The following is a 12,474-nucleotide window of genomic DNA, read 5'->3' as shown; positions in this document are numbered from 1 at the left end:
ACTCAGGTTTTTGGGAGGAAACTCTTATTCCTGGCTGGAGAGACAGATAGTAGAACGTGGTGCTTTCCCAGTATGAGTTGCTTCAGGTATGTGTGTATATTTTCTTTTTCTGAAGCTTGCCTTGTTCTGACTCTAGGTTTTTGTTTTTCCCTTTAAATAGCAGTACTAGGTTCTTTTGTTTTTTCCCTCTTGATTCTCTGGTATCTTTGGGTCCCAGGTGATGGTACAGTCTTGGACGTGCAGGAAAAAAATCGCAATATATCCTTGCCCCTTGGAATCCTAAGAAAATGCTGTCTTGACTTTGTTCATACCCCCATAGTGCTGGGAAATCTTATTCTTCTTTACTCCTTCATTTATCTTGACCCAGGAGTGGTAACTGGGAAATGGCTGCATCAGAGAGGCAGGCTTACAGGGATGGGGCAGATCTTGCTCTGGCACCCTCAACTCAATTGCTGTTTTGCTTCAGCCGATAGCTTTGTAGGAGTCCCACTGCCCCTCCCCTCGGGAGTCTCTGCATCACCAGACTTGCTTACTGTCTGGGTTGGTTCCTTTCCGTGCAAAAGGGGGAAAAGAGTTTCTCAGCAAATCTGTAGGGTTGGGCACTCCTCAAGTGGCTTTTGGTAGCAGGCTCAAGACATGTTGTATTGTTTGTTGCAGAAATGATGCTGGGGACCATTCTGACCACATGCACTACTATCAGGTAGGCTTCAGCAGTTGGGGGGGTGCTCTATTAAAATCCTCAAGTGACTGAAAGAGTGATCTTAAATTTTCTCTAGTGGGTGATTGTTAAGGTAAATGGCTATCAGAAGTTCCATAATTTTAACTTGTCTTTCTGTGATAGGGTAAAAAATATTTCCGAGATAGGCGGGGAGGTGGCAGAAATTCAGACTGGTCTTCAGATACAAATCGACAAGGACAACAGTGTGAGTGACCTTTGTCTTATTTCTATTGTTCTTTCTGCCTTGACTACTCATTAATTGAAATCTTTATGGTCACAAAGTTGGCAAGAGATGCAATTGACTAGGGGTTCTGTCTCAGAGAGCACCATCTACAGGTTCTGTACCGTTTTGGGTTGGCCAGCCTCGTTCTTAGATTGTTCTTGATGAGTCCCCAGCAAGGGCTTCATTGGACAGGGACTAACACTGGCTCTGGTTTTATTCCCTCTAGCTTCATCTGACTGCTACATATATGATTCTGCTACTGGCTACTATTATGACCCCTTGGCAGGAACTTACTATGACCCCAATACCCAGGTGAGTTTTTGGCTTTATTATTTTGTCAATGATTCTTTTGAGAAAAGTACCTGTGATTTGTTACTTTGAAGGTTTTATTCCCTGGATTCTCTGGTTGCTCATTACATGAAAAGTGTAAAAGTTTAAATCTATATAAGCTGAATATTTCTCCATTCAAGGCAGCTGCTCTACTATTGTACTATGTGTACCTCATGTCTACTTCTTGTTTTAAAAAGTCCAGGTTTTATATTGAGTTATATTTATTTAGGTGGATTTTAAAGATGATAATCTTCATGTTAACTGTTGCACATATAGAAAATCAATGCCTTGTGGCATTACAGGCAAGAACAGTGCTGTTCTTGGAAAAATGGACAGTGAGTGGTCTGGCTACATCCTGGCCCCTGGAGTGGAGTTTTAGATTGTTTGATATGGTCTCTTCTTAGGCTTGAGAGAGAGAGCTGTTCTTTCCCTCAGAAGGGAACTGTGCTCCTTAGATCTGGAATTACTGGGAAAGTGAAACGTTCTGTAGACTTAACTGTTTCCAACTGTATTGCAGCAAGAAGTCTATGTGCCCCAGGACCCTGGGTCACCTGAGGAAGAAGACATCAAGGAAAAGAAACCCACCAGTCAAGGAAGGTCAAGCAGCAGGAAGGAAACGTCTAAAAGAGATAGCAAGGAGAAAAAAGACCGAGGAGTGACAAGGGTAAGAGGACTTGTGAATCTGCTCCCTTTTCACCACATAATTACAGATTAAAAGAAAAGAGTCATAGACGAGGTCTGGGTTTGAGGTGTAGAGTTACTAAAAAAGCAGGCAGTCCACTAGCCTCTTACAGCCTGTGGTCACTCTCTTTTCTAAATACAGAAACTGTGGATGGTGGAACAAAGTGGCTCAGCTCAAACCCCAATACCTCAGCTCCACACAGTTTCACTTTCCTACATCCCTTTTCAGTGCTTGACTCCGTATACACATTTCTATAGGTGTAATTGTAGCAGGGGATACCATTTTCTATTCTTTATTCACTTTATATTTGGTCATAAGTATTTTTTCATGTTTGTATAATACTCTTTATTACTTCCATGCCTGTATGTTAAAAATTCATAGTAAAACTGTGACCTTGTTTTCTTCATCATTCCTACATTGTTTGTCTCCTCTTTCTAATCTTATTCTGTTATAATATACAGCATTTAGCATTTTCTTTTTTCTTTTTTAAATTACTTCCTTAGGATAAATTTTCAAGAACAAAGATGATGAACATTTTTACATTTCCTGGCATAAAATCAAACTATTTTCCAAAGAATTATATTGATTTACCCTGACACCAGTTATGCATTAATGCAAATGGCTGAATTGGCCTGTGGCTTAATTCATAAATTGTCTTTTTCTTCCCCCGCCCTTCTAATACTACTAGTGTTTATGCAGCTACATATATAGAGAGAAAGAATCTGTCTGAGAACTTTTTTTTCTTCTAATTTTATTGAGATATAATTAACATACAGCACTGTGTAAGTTTAAGGTATACAGCATAATGATTTGACTTATATACATGATGAAATGATTACCACAGTAAGTTTAGTGAACATCCATTGTCTCATAAAGAAACAAAATAAAAGGAAAAAAAATTTTTTTTCCTTGTGATGAGAACTCTTCTGATTTACCCTCTTAACAGCTTTCATATATAACATACAGCACTGTTCATTATATTAATCATGTTGTACACTATATCTCTAGTATTTATGTATCTTATAATTGGAAGTTCTTACCTTTTGACCACCTTCATCCAGTTTCCCCACCCCTACTCCCACCCTGCCTCTGGTAACCACAAATCTGATCTCTTTTTCTTTGAGTGAGTTTGTTTGTTTGGGTGTTCTGTTTTGTTTTTCTTTTGTTTCCCTACAACACTTGTTAGTTTTGGTGCACAACATAGTGATTCAAAATTTCTATACATTACAAAATGATCACCACTGAAAACTTAGACTTTAAAGTTATACTGGCTTGGGCTTCCCTGGTGGCACAGTGGTTAAGAATCTGCCTGCTAATGCAGGGGACACGGCTTCTAGCCCTGGTCTGGGAAGATCCCACATGCCGCGGAGCAACTAGGCCCGTGAGCCACAACTACTGAGCCTGCGCGTCTGGAGCCTGTGCTCCCAAGAGAGGCCGCGATAGTGAGAGGCCCGTGCACCGCGATGAAGAGTGGCCCCCACTTGCCACAACTAGAGAAAGCCCTCGCACAGAAACGAAGACCCAACACAGCCAAAAATAAATAAATAAATTAAAAAAAAAAAAAACTTTAAAGTTATACTGGCTTAATATGTGGGGTTTTTTTTGTTTTCTTTATAAATTTTTTTATTTAATTTATTTATTTTCGGCTGTGTTGGGTCTTCATTGCTGCGTGCGGGCTTTCTCTAGTTGCGGCGAGCGGGGGCTACTCTTCGTTGCAGTGCGCGGGCTTCTCATTGCAGTGGCTTCTCTCGTTGTGGAGCACGGGCACACAGGCTTCAGTAGTTGCGGCACGCGGGCTCAGTAGTTGTGGCTCATGGGCTCTAGAACACAGGCTCAGTAGTTGTGGCGCATGGGCTTAGTTGCTCCGCGGCATATGGGATCTTCCCGGACCAGGGATCAAACCCATGTCCCCTGCATTGGCAGGCGGATTCTCAACCACTGCGCCACCAGGGAAGCCCCTGGCTTAATATTTGGATTCTGCTTTTGGCACTTATTCTTTCTAACCATATTCTCAATCATTTGTAAAATGAGCATATTAATGTCTATTTAGAAGGATTATAGTAAAGGCTGAAGGAGATAATGTATATAAATGCATCACCTGGTGCCTGACATATAGTAATCACTCAATATATACTAAATGTGATGTTTTTTAAGTTTTTTTTTTAAATTTTGGAATCATTATAGTAACATTACAGATATTTCACAAATTAAGAGGTTTGGAAAATCAGACTCTTTTCAACAGGGTTAACTCTAAGCCCAGCTTTTATAAATATCATATAAAAATTATCTGGGATTTTTATCAGTTTCAGGAAAATGCCAGTGAGGGGACACCTCCCCCAGAAGATGTCTTTAAGAAGCCTCTGCCTCCCACTGTGAAGAAGGAAGAGAGTCCTCCACCAGTAAGGCTAAGCTGATGCACTGGGCTAGGGCTGGGGCTGGTTCTGAATGGGAAAGGAAGTTCAAAGGTTGATGCCTCACTTTGGTGTTGGTCCTTTAGCTCTCTGTGTCTCACAGACAAGGACTCTTCTTGAGTATAAGCATGAGGTAAATTTTCCTGTCTGCTAATAGGGGTATTGATGGAGAATCAGAGGCAGTTATCTGTCCTCTTTCCCTCTGCCTTGTGACATTCCCACCAGACTGGCCCTTTTTAAGTTAGAATCTCGGTCTTGTTAATTCTTCTCTTCTAAATGACCAAGGAAACCCATTTTCCTGGCCCCGATGTTTCCTACCTTTTGGTGCTGCATGAGAATCTCATAGGTGTCGAGTGCATGCATGGTCATTTTTATAGTTTGCCTGCCAGAGTGAACAATGCTAACATTGGTACCCATTTTTTAGATGTCTTTAAGTGATAGTGTCAATCTAATCACAAGTTATTTCGATTAAATATAAATATATAGCAATAGAGACCCTCTGTTTGTTTTTATTTTGATTGATCATATGCCAATGATCATGCATCATTATTTAACATTTCCTACAAGCTACTGATAAATGCTTTTTGCCTGCTCTACATTATTGATTCAGTTCACTGTAACATCTATCCTAACCATGCCTTTGTCTTTACCTTACTCAGGAACTGGATCTGTCTACCTGGGTGTTTATCCTTCAGTTGCTTTTAGTCCATCTCCTAAATCTCTTTTGCTCTAGGAGTTACTGTAGCCTTGATGAAAGTTATCTTTCCTTTTCTCCATGGGTTACAGTGACTTGGAGGTGGTTGCTATCTCTGCCTCTTCAAAAGTAACTTGTAACTTTTAAACTCTCCCTGTGGTCTCTGTCAGTTTCCCTTTCTCTTCCTTCTCATCACTGTTCTGTTGCTAGAGTCACTTCTAAGGGAAACTTTCTGGCTTATCTCAGTGGACAAGGAGAAAAGTCAAGCTCGAGCCATGTTGCTTCCATCTGGGAAATGAGCAACATGGTCAGTGGGCCTATTCTGAACCCAGTTCATTATTCAAACTAAAAGAAATGAGATGCCCATATCAGAATATCCAGAAAACAGGCCCCAAATATAGGTTGAGTTTGCGTTAATCCCTGGCCTTCTCCTACCAGCCTAAAGTGGTAAACCCACTGATCGGCCTCCTGGGTGAATATGGAGGAGACAGTGACTATGAGGAGGAAGAGGAGGAGGAGCAGACCCCTCCTCCACAGCCCCGCACAGCACAGCCCCAGCAGCGGGAGGAGCTGACCAAGAAGGAGAATGAAGAAGACAAACTCACTGACTGGAATAAACTGGCTTGTCTGCTCTGCAGAAGGCAGTTTCCCAATAAAGAAGTTCTGATCAAACACCAGCAGCTTTCAGACCTGCACAAGGTATTAGGGGAAGGGCCCTGACCTTTCGAACTTTTGACTCTTTATCACTGTTGAGCATTACAGTGACTAAAGAAGCTTATGCTGTCCTCCTCAGCCTGTATCTTCCCCAACTCCTCTAATTAAATCAGTTTAATTCAAAAATGAGTTGCTGGGACTTCCCTGTGGTCCAGTGGTTAAGACTTCGCCTTCCACCACAGGGGGCCCAGGTTCGATCCCTGGTTGGGCAACTAAGAGCCCACATGCCATAAAGTGCGGCCACAAAAAAAAAAAAAGACAAAAATGAGTTGTTTCTCCACCTTTTGTTCATGAGTTGCTCTGCATTAAGACGGTGCCCACCTTCAAAAAACTTCAGAGTGTAGACCCAAGGCAAGCAGCATGGCTGGGGCTGGGGCACCAAACATGGAAGCTGTGCTGAAGACAGGAGGAGAAGGGGTCGTGGAAAAGGAAACTCACCTGCTGGGTTTCTCATCTTAGCTCTACCATTAACCTAACAGTTGGACTTCAGATAAGGCCCTTTTCTTCTTTGATACTTGGTGGCTTCACCTGTATCTCTTCCATCTAGCTCTGACAGTGTGCGGTTTTCCCCAAGGGTGAGTCACATTCTGCCATCTCTTCATGTAGTGAGTTATTGCTATAAGCCATGGCACAACAACTATTCTTGGGGTGTTAAACTGACATACATTGGTCCTCCCTTGCAGTCTTCTCATTTATATGTACTGGCCAAGGAGCCAAATTCTGGACAAGTAAAGCCCCTAGATGGACTCGTGTTCTCAGTATAAAGTAATTTCTTTCACACTCCTTTTCTAGCCGATGTTGCTAGAGCACATGAGGGGATTAGATTTAGACTTTCTCTCAATATAAAACCCAAAGTCTTAATGTAGCTAAAAGCTGAGAAGCTCTGCTTTGATGATAGGCACACCTCTTCTTCCAGCTGCCTCTGTTGAGGCTCTGCAAAGTTTCTAGGATTCTGAGAGGCTCCTTCTGACAATCCCTGCAACAGACTACCTCCCAAGTTCCTTTGACCTTCTGGAATTCTGAGTCATCAGACAACACATTTAAAATTCAGCTCTCTTATGAAAGTGCTAGTAAATTGCTAAAGAGATTAAAAAGTTGTTGTCAGGAAAGAGGAGCCAGAGGTCTGATGAATCCACAAACTGAACTAGCCCTGGGACAGTGGAATGTGGACTATAGCACTTTTCCTTTCCTTGCAGTAATCCAATGCAAAGAATCTCCTCTCTGTACAAGAGCTGCTCTGGACACCTTAAGTTTCTTATATATGCCAGGGGGAGCCACGCTTGAGGAGTGTAGGACCCTCAAGGAGTACAGGACTCTCAGAGCAATCTGTTCTTTTGTGACCTTGGAGTTCCTTTTCCTGTTTCTCTGTGGGCTTGAATAGTGCCCACAGAGAATAGTGTCTGAGGATGGCAGGTGGTAGTGGTGGTAGGCAGAGCATGTGGGCCTTTGGTTTTCTTCACTGGTGTAGTCAGATTCCCCTCTCCCATTTTTACCTTAGGTAAAGAGATATAAACCAGATTTGTGTCTTCTACACTTTGGAGAGAACTAGGATAAAATTCTGTCTTGTGCCACAACATGTAACTAATCTATGTGACAAGCCAGTGTTAGAACCTGGGTTCCCATTGGTGAGGCTAACGCAAGACCAGTTAGGGATTGTTGCTTGCATGGTGCAGTGATCACTTGGGAGAGTTGGTCAGTGAAAGGAGCTACAGTCCTAGAGCAGCTATCAGGAAAGACCTAGAGCATTTCTAGGACCACTTGTTTTAGACCTACACTCACAGAACTCCCTCTCTTCTCAGCAAAACCTGGAAATCCACCGGAAGATAAAACAGTCTGAGCAGGAGCTAGCCTATCTGGAGAGGAGAGAACGGGAGGTAAGATTTGGTGACTTGTTACTCCCTTGACCCCAACTCTTTTTGCTTTCTGGCGTAGCATTTGTAGGCTGTGCTGAAGATAAAGAACGAAGAAGCCCCAAAAGATGGTGTATACATTTCTCAAAACTCATCAAACTACATTAAAGTGGATGCGTTTTATAGTTTATAAATTATACCTTAATAAAGTTGGTTTTTTTAAAGGTGGTGTTAGGGTCTCTGGGTAGGTGAAATAACATTCCTCTTTCCTGCCCAGCTTTTAAAATCAATGAAGGAGTGTTGGATAGGGCTGCTGAAATAGCATCTTTTACTGTTAACGGCCAAGTTGGAGGAAGTAGCTTAGTGTGAGAGCCAAATGGACTTGCTATCTAGACCAATTAGTCAGACTCACTTACCCAGCTACAGGCTTCACCGGCCCATGACAGGTCTTATGTGATGGTTAAGAATCCACCTGTGGAGGCGTATTGGAGAGCACCTCCTCCTCAGAAGAGGAAAAGATAGCCTCTTCTTCCCAAATTTACCAGTTAGAGAAGCCACTATTTCCTCAAGAAGAATGTTTAAAGGAATGAGAGATTCCAGGAGTTACCAGTTGAATCCCTTCACATTAGAAGAAATATTGGGGATAAAGTGAAGCTTTCACACTCTCCCGCCCCCTCAGATGGGAGTCTCAGATCTGTTCTTCTGCTTACCAACAGGGAAGGTTTAAAGAAAGAGGAAATGATCGCAGGGAAAAGCTCCAATCTTTTGATTCTCCAGAAAGGAAACGAATTAAATACTCCAGGGAAACTGACAGGTAAGCTAGAAACTCTTCACTCAGCCTAGGTCTAAAGCCTAATGATGAAACCATCACTTTCTCCAACATGCTGCCTTTTTCTCTCTCGGGGAGTGAGGTTATCGGGAGCAGGTTCTGTCTGAACTCTTGAGCATGAAGTTCACCCCAGCCTTTTTACCACCTGTCTTAACACGGAATATGTACGTTTGCATGTAAGAATCACTGGCTGCTTAGCTGCTCAAAACCAGGACTGGAGTGGCTATAGTTGGGAACCCTTTCTCTCCTCATCAGTAATGCTGTACCTCCGTATTAGCCTGATAAGAACGTCACACTCTTGGACTTTTTTCTCTAGGGAACCTCCATTCTCACACATTAGGTGCTGAATAAGTGGTTGGCTGCTGATAGAGATATATGATCTCTAGCTTCCTGTGCTTGTTTTTGGTCAGAGAGCTCCCAAGTCGTGAGTCCAGAGTTATACAGAATTTGCTGATAGCCCACTATGTACAGATACTGCACCAAGGGCAAGGAATATTCATGTGGACAAGACACGTATTATCCTTGACTGTCTGAACAGAGAATAGGAAGGCTTAGGTGATACTTTGTCTTGTAGGGCAGACACAGAAATCTGGTGGAGAAGGGGAGGGCATTTCAATTGGAGGGAACTGCATGCTTCATGGATGAAAGAGAGAGAGGTCTTGATGCATTTGAGAAGTTGTAAGTAGCTTGATGGGCTGAACACTGAAGATAAGTGCTTGAGTGACAAGGAGATGAGGCTGGCTCAACAGACACAGTCCCGTTCGTGAAGTTCATGCTCCTTGAACGCCTTGCTAAGACTTTGTCTTAGGGCAGTGGGAGGTTATGAAATGATTTTAAGCAGGGTATTGATCTAGTGAAACTTGAACAAGTCTCTACATTGGTAAGCAAAAGAACTAGTAGCCAGGGTAGAGTATGCCTGTGGGGAAAGGGGAGATGATTGATGGAGAAAGGCCCCTAAGAAGTCTAGATGGGGTCTGGGGCTCTGGCATTCCAACTTATTTGTTCACAGCCCTCAATAAGAGATTATTTTGAATCATGGCCCAGAATATGTGTGCGTGTGTAAATAACTGAAAAAGAAATCTTCATGAAAAATACTTCCTTACTGTGCATTAAACACTGGTATTTTTATTTTAGTCTATTCTATTCGCATTTGTAAGAAGTGCTAAGTTGGGACCACTTAATCAATGTAGCATCCCACTGGGTCATTCTCTGCAATTTGAAATACACTGAACGATGACAAAACTGAAGGAGTCAGCCAGGAGGAGGAAGAGCACCTTAGCCCTGAGTCAGTTGGGTGTAGCTGGGTGTAGAAGGAGATGCCTCTCTATTTTCAGCACCCATCACACCACATTCTACTGGCTCTCCTCCTTCTAAGTCTTCTCTCCTGCTCCTCTTCCTTTTCTGGGTAATTCCGGATATTCTCCAGGACTCTGCCCTCAGTTTTCCTTTATTCTTGCTCCTCCATCCTCTTGACTTAGACTGCCTACGGTACCCAAGGCTTTAGCCACCACTCACAGGCTAACAAGTCCTATGGCTCCATCTCAAGTCATTTCTGTTTTCTGAGCTCAAAATCATTATTTCTGTTTACCTTCTGGGCATATCCTCTTGGCCACTTCTCAGCCTCCTCACACTAAACAATTACTCAATATTATATTCCACATTATTCTCTAGTCCAGTCCTGCTAAACCTGCTGTATTCCTATTTCAGAGTAGTGACATCATCGCATCATGGTCTACCTGGTCTGTCCCAATCTCCCTCCTTTATCCTCTGTATCGTTAGTGGCCAAATCCATAATTAAGCCTTGCCCCAATTCCTAGCTCACCTCCAAACTGGACTGCTTACTCTCCATCTTTGCTCTTCAGTCTTCTGTCCATTCTCTACCCTACCACCAAAATGACCTTTATAAACAGAAATCTCCTAAAACTAGCCTTTTTATGAACATATACCTTGCCTAAAGGGAGGTCTGGGTTCTAGAGATTCTTTGCCTGAAGTATGAAGTACAGAGTCATGATTTAGCATGATGTTCAAGGCTTTTCACAGTCTGGCTCAAGCAGCCTTTTGTCAATTCCTGCCACTCTTCTTCTGGACAAATTGTATTCTTTCACTTCTCCTTGCTTGTGTCCTCCTTTCCTCCCATGCTTTTTCTAGCTCATAAGCTCCTCATTTGTTAAGACCCAGTTCAGGTATGCCCTCCTGTTAGAATTCCTCCTTTTTGGTGATGCCCCTTCAGGTTTGTGTTCCCTGTTTGTGTTTCCATAGTAGATATATACTGTTGCTACATCCATGACTGAGCTCTTCAGTGTGCTGTAAGCATCTGTTGACATATTATCCTTCTCACATCCTTCCCCATGAACAGGGTCAGGTCTTGGTCATCTCTGTATCCCCAGGACAAAGCCGGTTTCATAGATAGCAGGCACTCAAAGATACTGTTTAATATTCTTAAGAGGTGGCAAATTTGAATCAAGAGGACAGAGGTTTTTATTGGGCTCACAAGCATGTCACTTTGAAAGTGCTGGTGTCTAAGTATATATGCTTCTTTTGCAGTGATCGTAAGCCCGTTGGTAAAGAAAGCATCGACGATAGCAGCAAAGGAGGCTGTGTCCAACAGGCCACTGGCTGGAGGAAGGGGGCAGGCCTCGGATATGGCCATCCTGGATTGGCTTCAGCAGAGGAGGTGAAATGGTTTCCATCTTGTTAGGGGTGGCATGAACCTGGCATATACTTAGTTTCCTCTCATTCTGTGGCCCAGAGCTATGTCCTTGCCTATTAGCTGGGCTTTCACCACTGCTGGCAAAGAACGTGAGAGCTGAGAAGCCTGTCAGTCTTGATACTGGGTTGTAGCTAGGCATTCTAGGCTCTTTGCTGTTTGATTGGCGATGGGAAGGGGAGAGAGAATTTGGAATGGGGCTGATTTCACTCTTACACAGAGTAAGACATGGGGCAGTGTGGGAATCAGGCAGTTTGAGATTGAAGAATCATTTGGTGAAAAGAACCAGGGAACCAGCAATAAAAGGTACAAAGGCATCTCAGAGAGGAATTGTCGTTAGAGGTCTTTGATGGCTAAAATTTGAGGAGCATGAAGTTAGTCCTGGGTCCCATGAAGGGCCTCACCCCTCATGTTTAAGGAAAAGAAGAGAAGATAGAAAAGGTGATAAGAGGGATCCCTGTCCATTTTGTGTTGTCTTAGTCCCTGTCTGAAAATGCCACATATAGGAGATTGGCTTCTCACATTTCTGGTGTTGAATCCTGTATCCTGAAATCATGGCATCGCCACCCTCCTTATTCATCTTGAGTGTTTGTTTATTAATTAAGCATTCTTTAAAAATTCTCCTATATCCTTCTCCTTGCTAGTCCAGAAATGCTTATAGTCAAAGACCAGCCGTGAGGCTAATTAATTCATAGAGCCCACTTCATTGTTTGTCTTTGTTTTACAGACTGAAAGCCGGATGAGGGGTCCCAATGTGGGAGCTCCAGGAAGAACCAGCAAGAGACAGTCCAATGAGACTTACCGAGACGCTGTGCGAAGAGTCATGTTTGCTCGGTATAAAGAACTCGATTAAAGAGTGGAGACAAGTCCCACAGGACACAGCCTCCTTCTTGTTTTGTTTGTCCCGTCTCTCCTTTTGTTTTGTTACTGTTCTTGCTGCTAGAACTTTTTTAAATAAACTTTTTTTCAATGTGACTTCTTTTGGTGGTTAAATTTTTCTCCCATGGGTGGGGGGGTGGGGCTAATGGTAGGAGGAAGAGGGTCCCTTGGTGTGGGTCCATTTGAGGTGATGCTGAAATGGCAACAAGGGCTGTAGTGAGCCCTGGAACAGTGCCTGCTATCAGTGTGAGTGGACTGGTTGCAGTGACCTTTGAACTCTGGCTTGTATGAATACTGTCAGATTTTTAAAAATTATTTTCATAATCAGTGAAAATAGCATCACTCATTATTGTAACTGCTAAGGCTGAACATATTTCCATATGTTGGTTTACTAGTCATTAGACCTTCAGAAGTCCTCTTCTGACTTTGTTGGGGGA

General features: G+C 42.8%; 1 protein-coding gene across 4 annotated transcripts in view; it reads left to right on the top strand.

The window, feature by feature from the left end:
• RBM6 (RNA binding motif protein 6) overlaps positions 1-12,112 on the top strand; it is a 104,647-nt gene extending 92,535 nt beyond the window's left edge. For all 4 annotated transcript variants that reach the window (XM_068558129.1, XM_068558131.1, XM_068558132.1 and 1 more), the window contains 10 exons: positions 658-700; positions 842-923; positions 1,168-1,253; positions 1,789-1,935; positions 4,257-4,352; positions 5,497-5,757; positions 7,572-7,646; positions 8,339-8,436; positions 10,996-11,125; positions 11,886-12,112. In XM_068558129.1, coding sequence (XP_068414230.1) covers positions 658-700; positions 842-923; positions 1,168-1,253; positions 1,789-1,935; positions 4,257-4,352; positions 5,497-5,757; positions 7,572-7,646; positions 8,339-8,436; positions 10,996-11,125; positions 11,886-12,011 — 1,144 coding nt within the window. In that variant the 3' untranslated portion in view covers positions 12,012-12,112. The remainder of the gene's footprint in view (positions 1-657; positions 701-841; positions 924-1,167; positions 1,254-1,788; positions 1,936-4,256; positions 4,353-5,496; positions 5,758-7,571; positions 7,647-8,338; positions 8,437-10,995; positions 11,126-11,885) is intronic.
• The last annotated feature ends 362 nt before the right edge of the window (positions 12,113-12,474 follow it).

The sequence above is a fragment of the Eschrichtius robustus genome, chromosome 12 (assembly GCF_028021215.1).
Source record: "Eschrichtius robustus isolate mEscRob2 chromosome 12, mEscRob2.pri, whole genome shotgun sequence".
Lineage (NCBI taxonomy): Eukaryota > Metazoa > Chordata > Mammalia > Artiodactyla > Eschrichtiidae > Eschrichtius > Eschrichtius robustus.
Note: the sequence above shows the minus strand (reverse complement) of the source record. Positions and strands in the feature narration are given on the sequence as shown.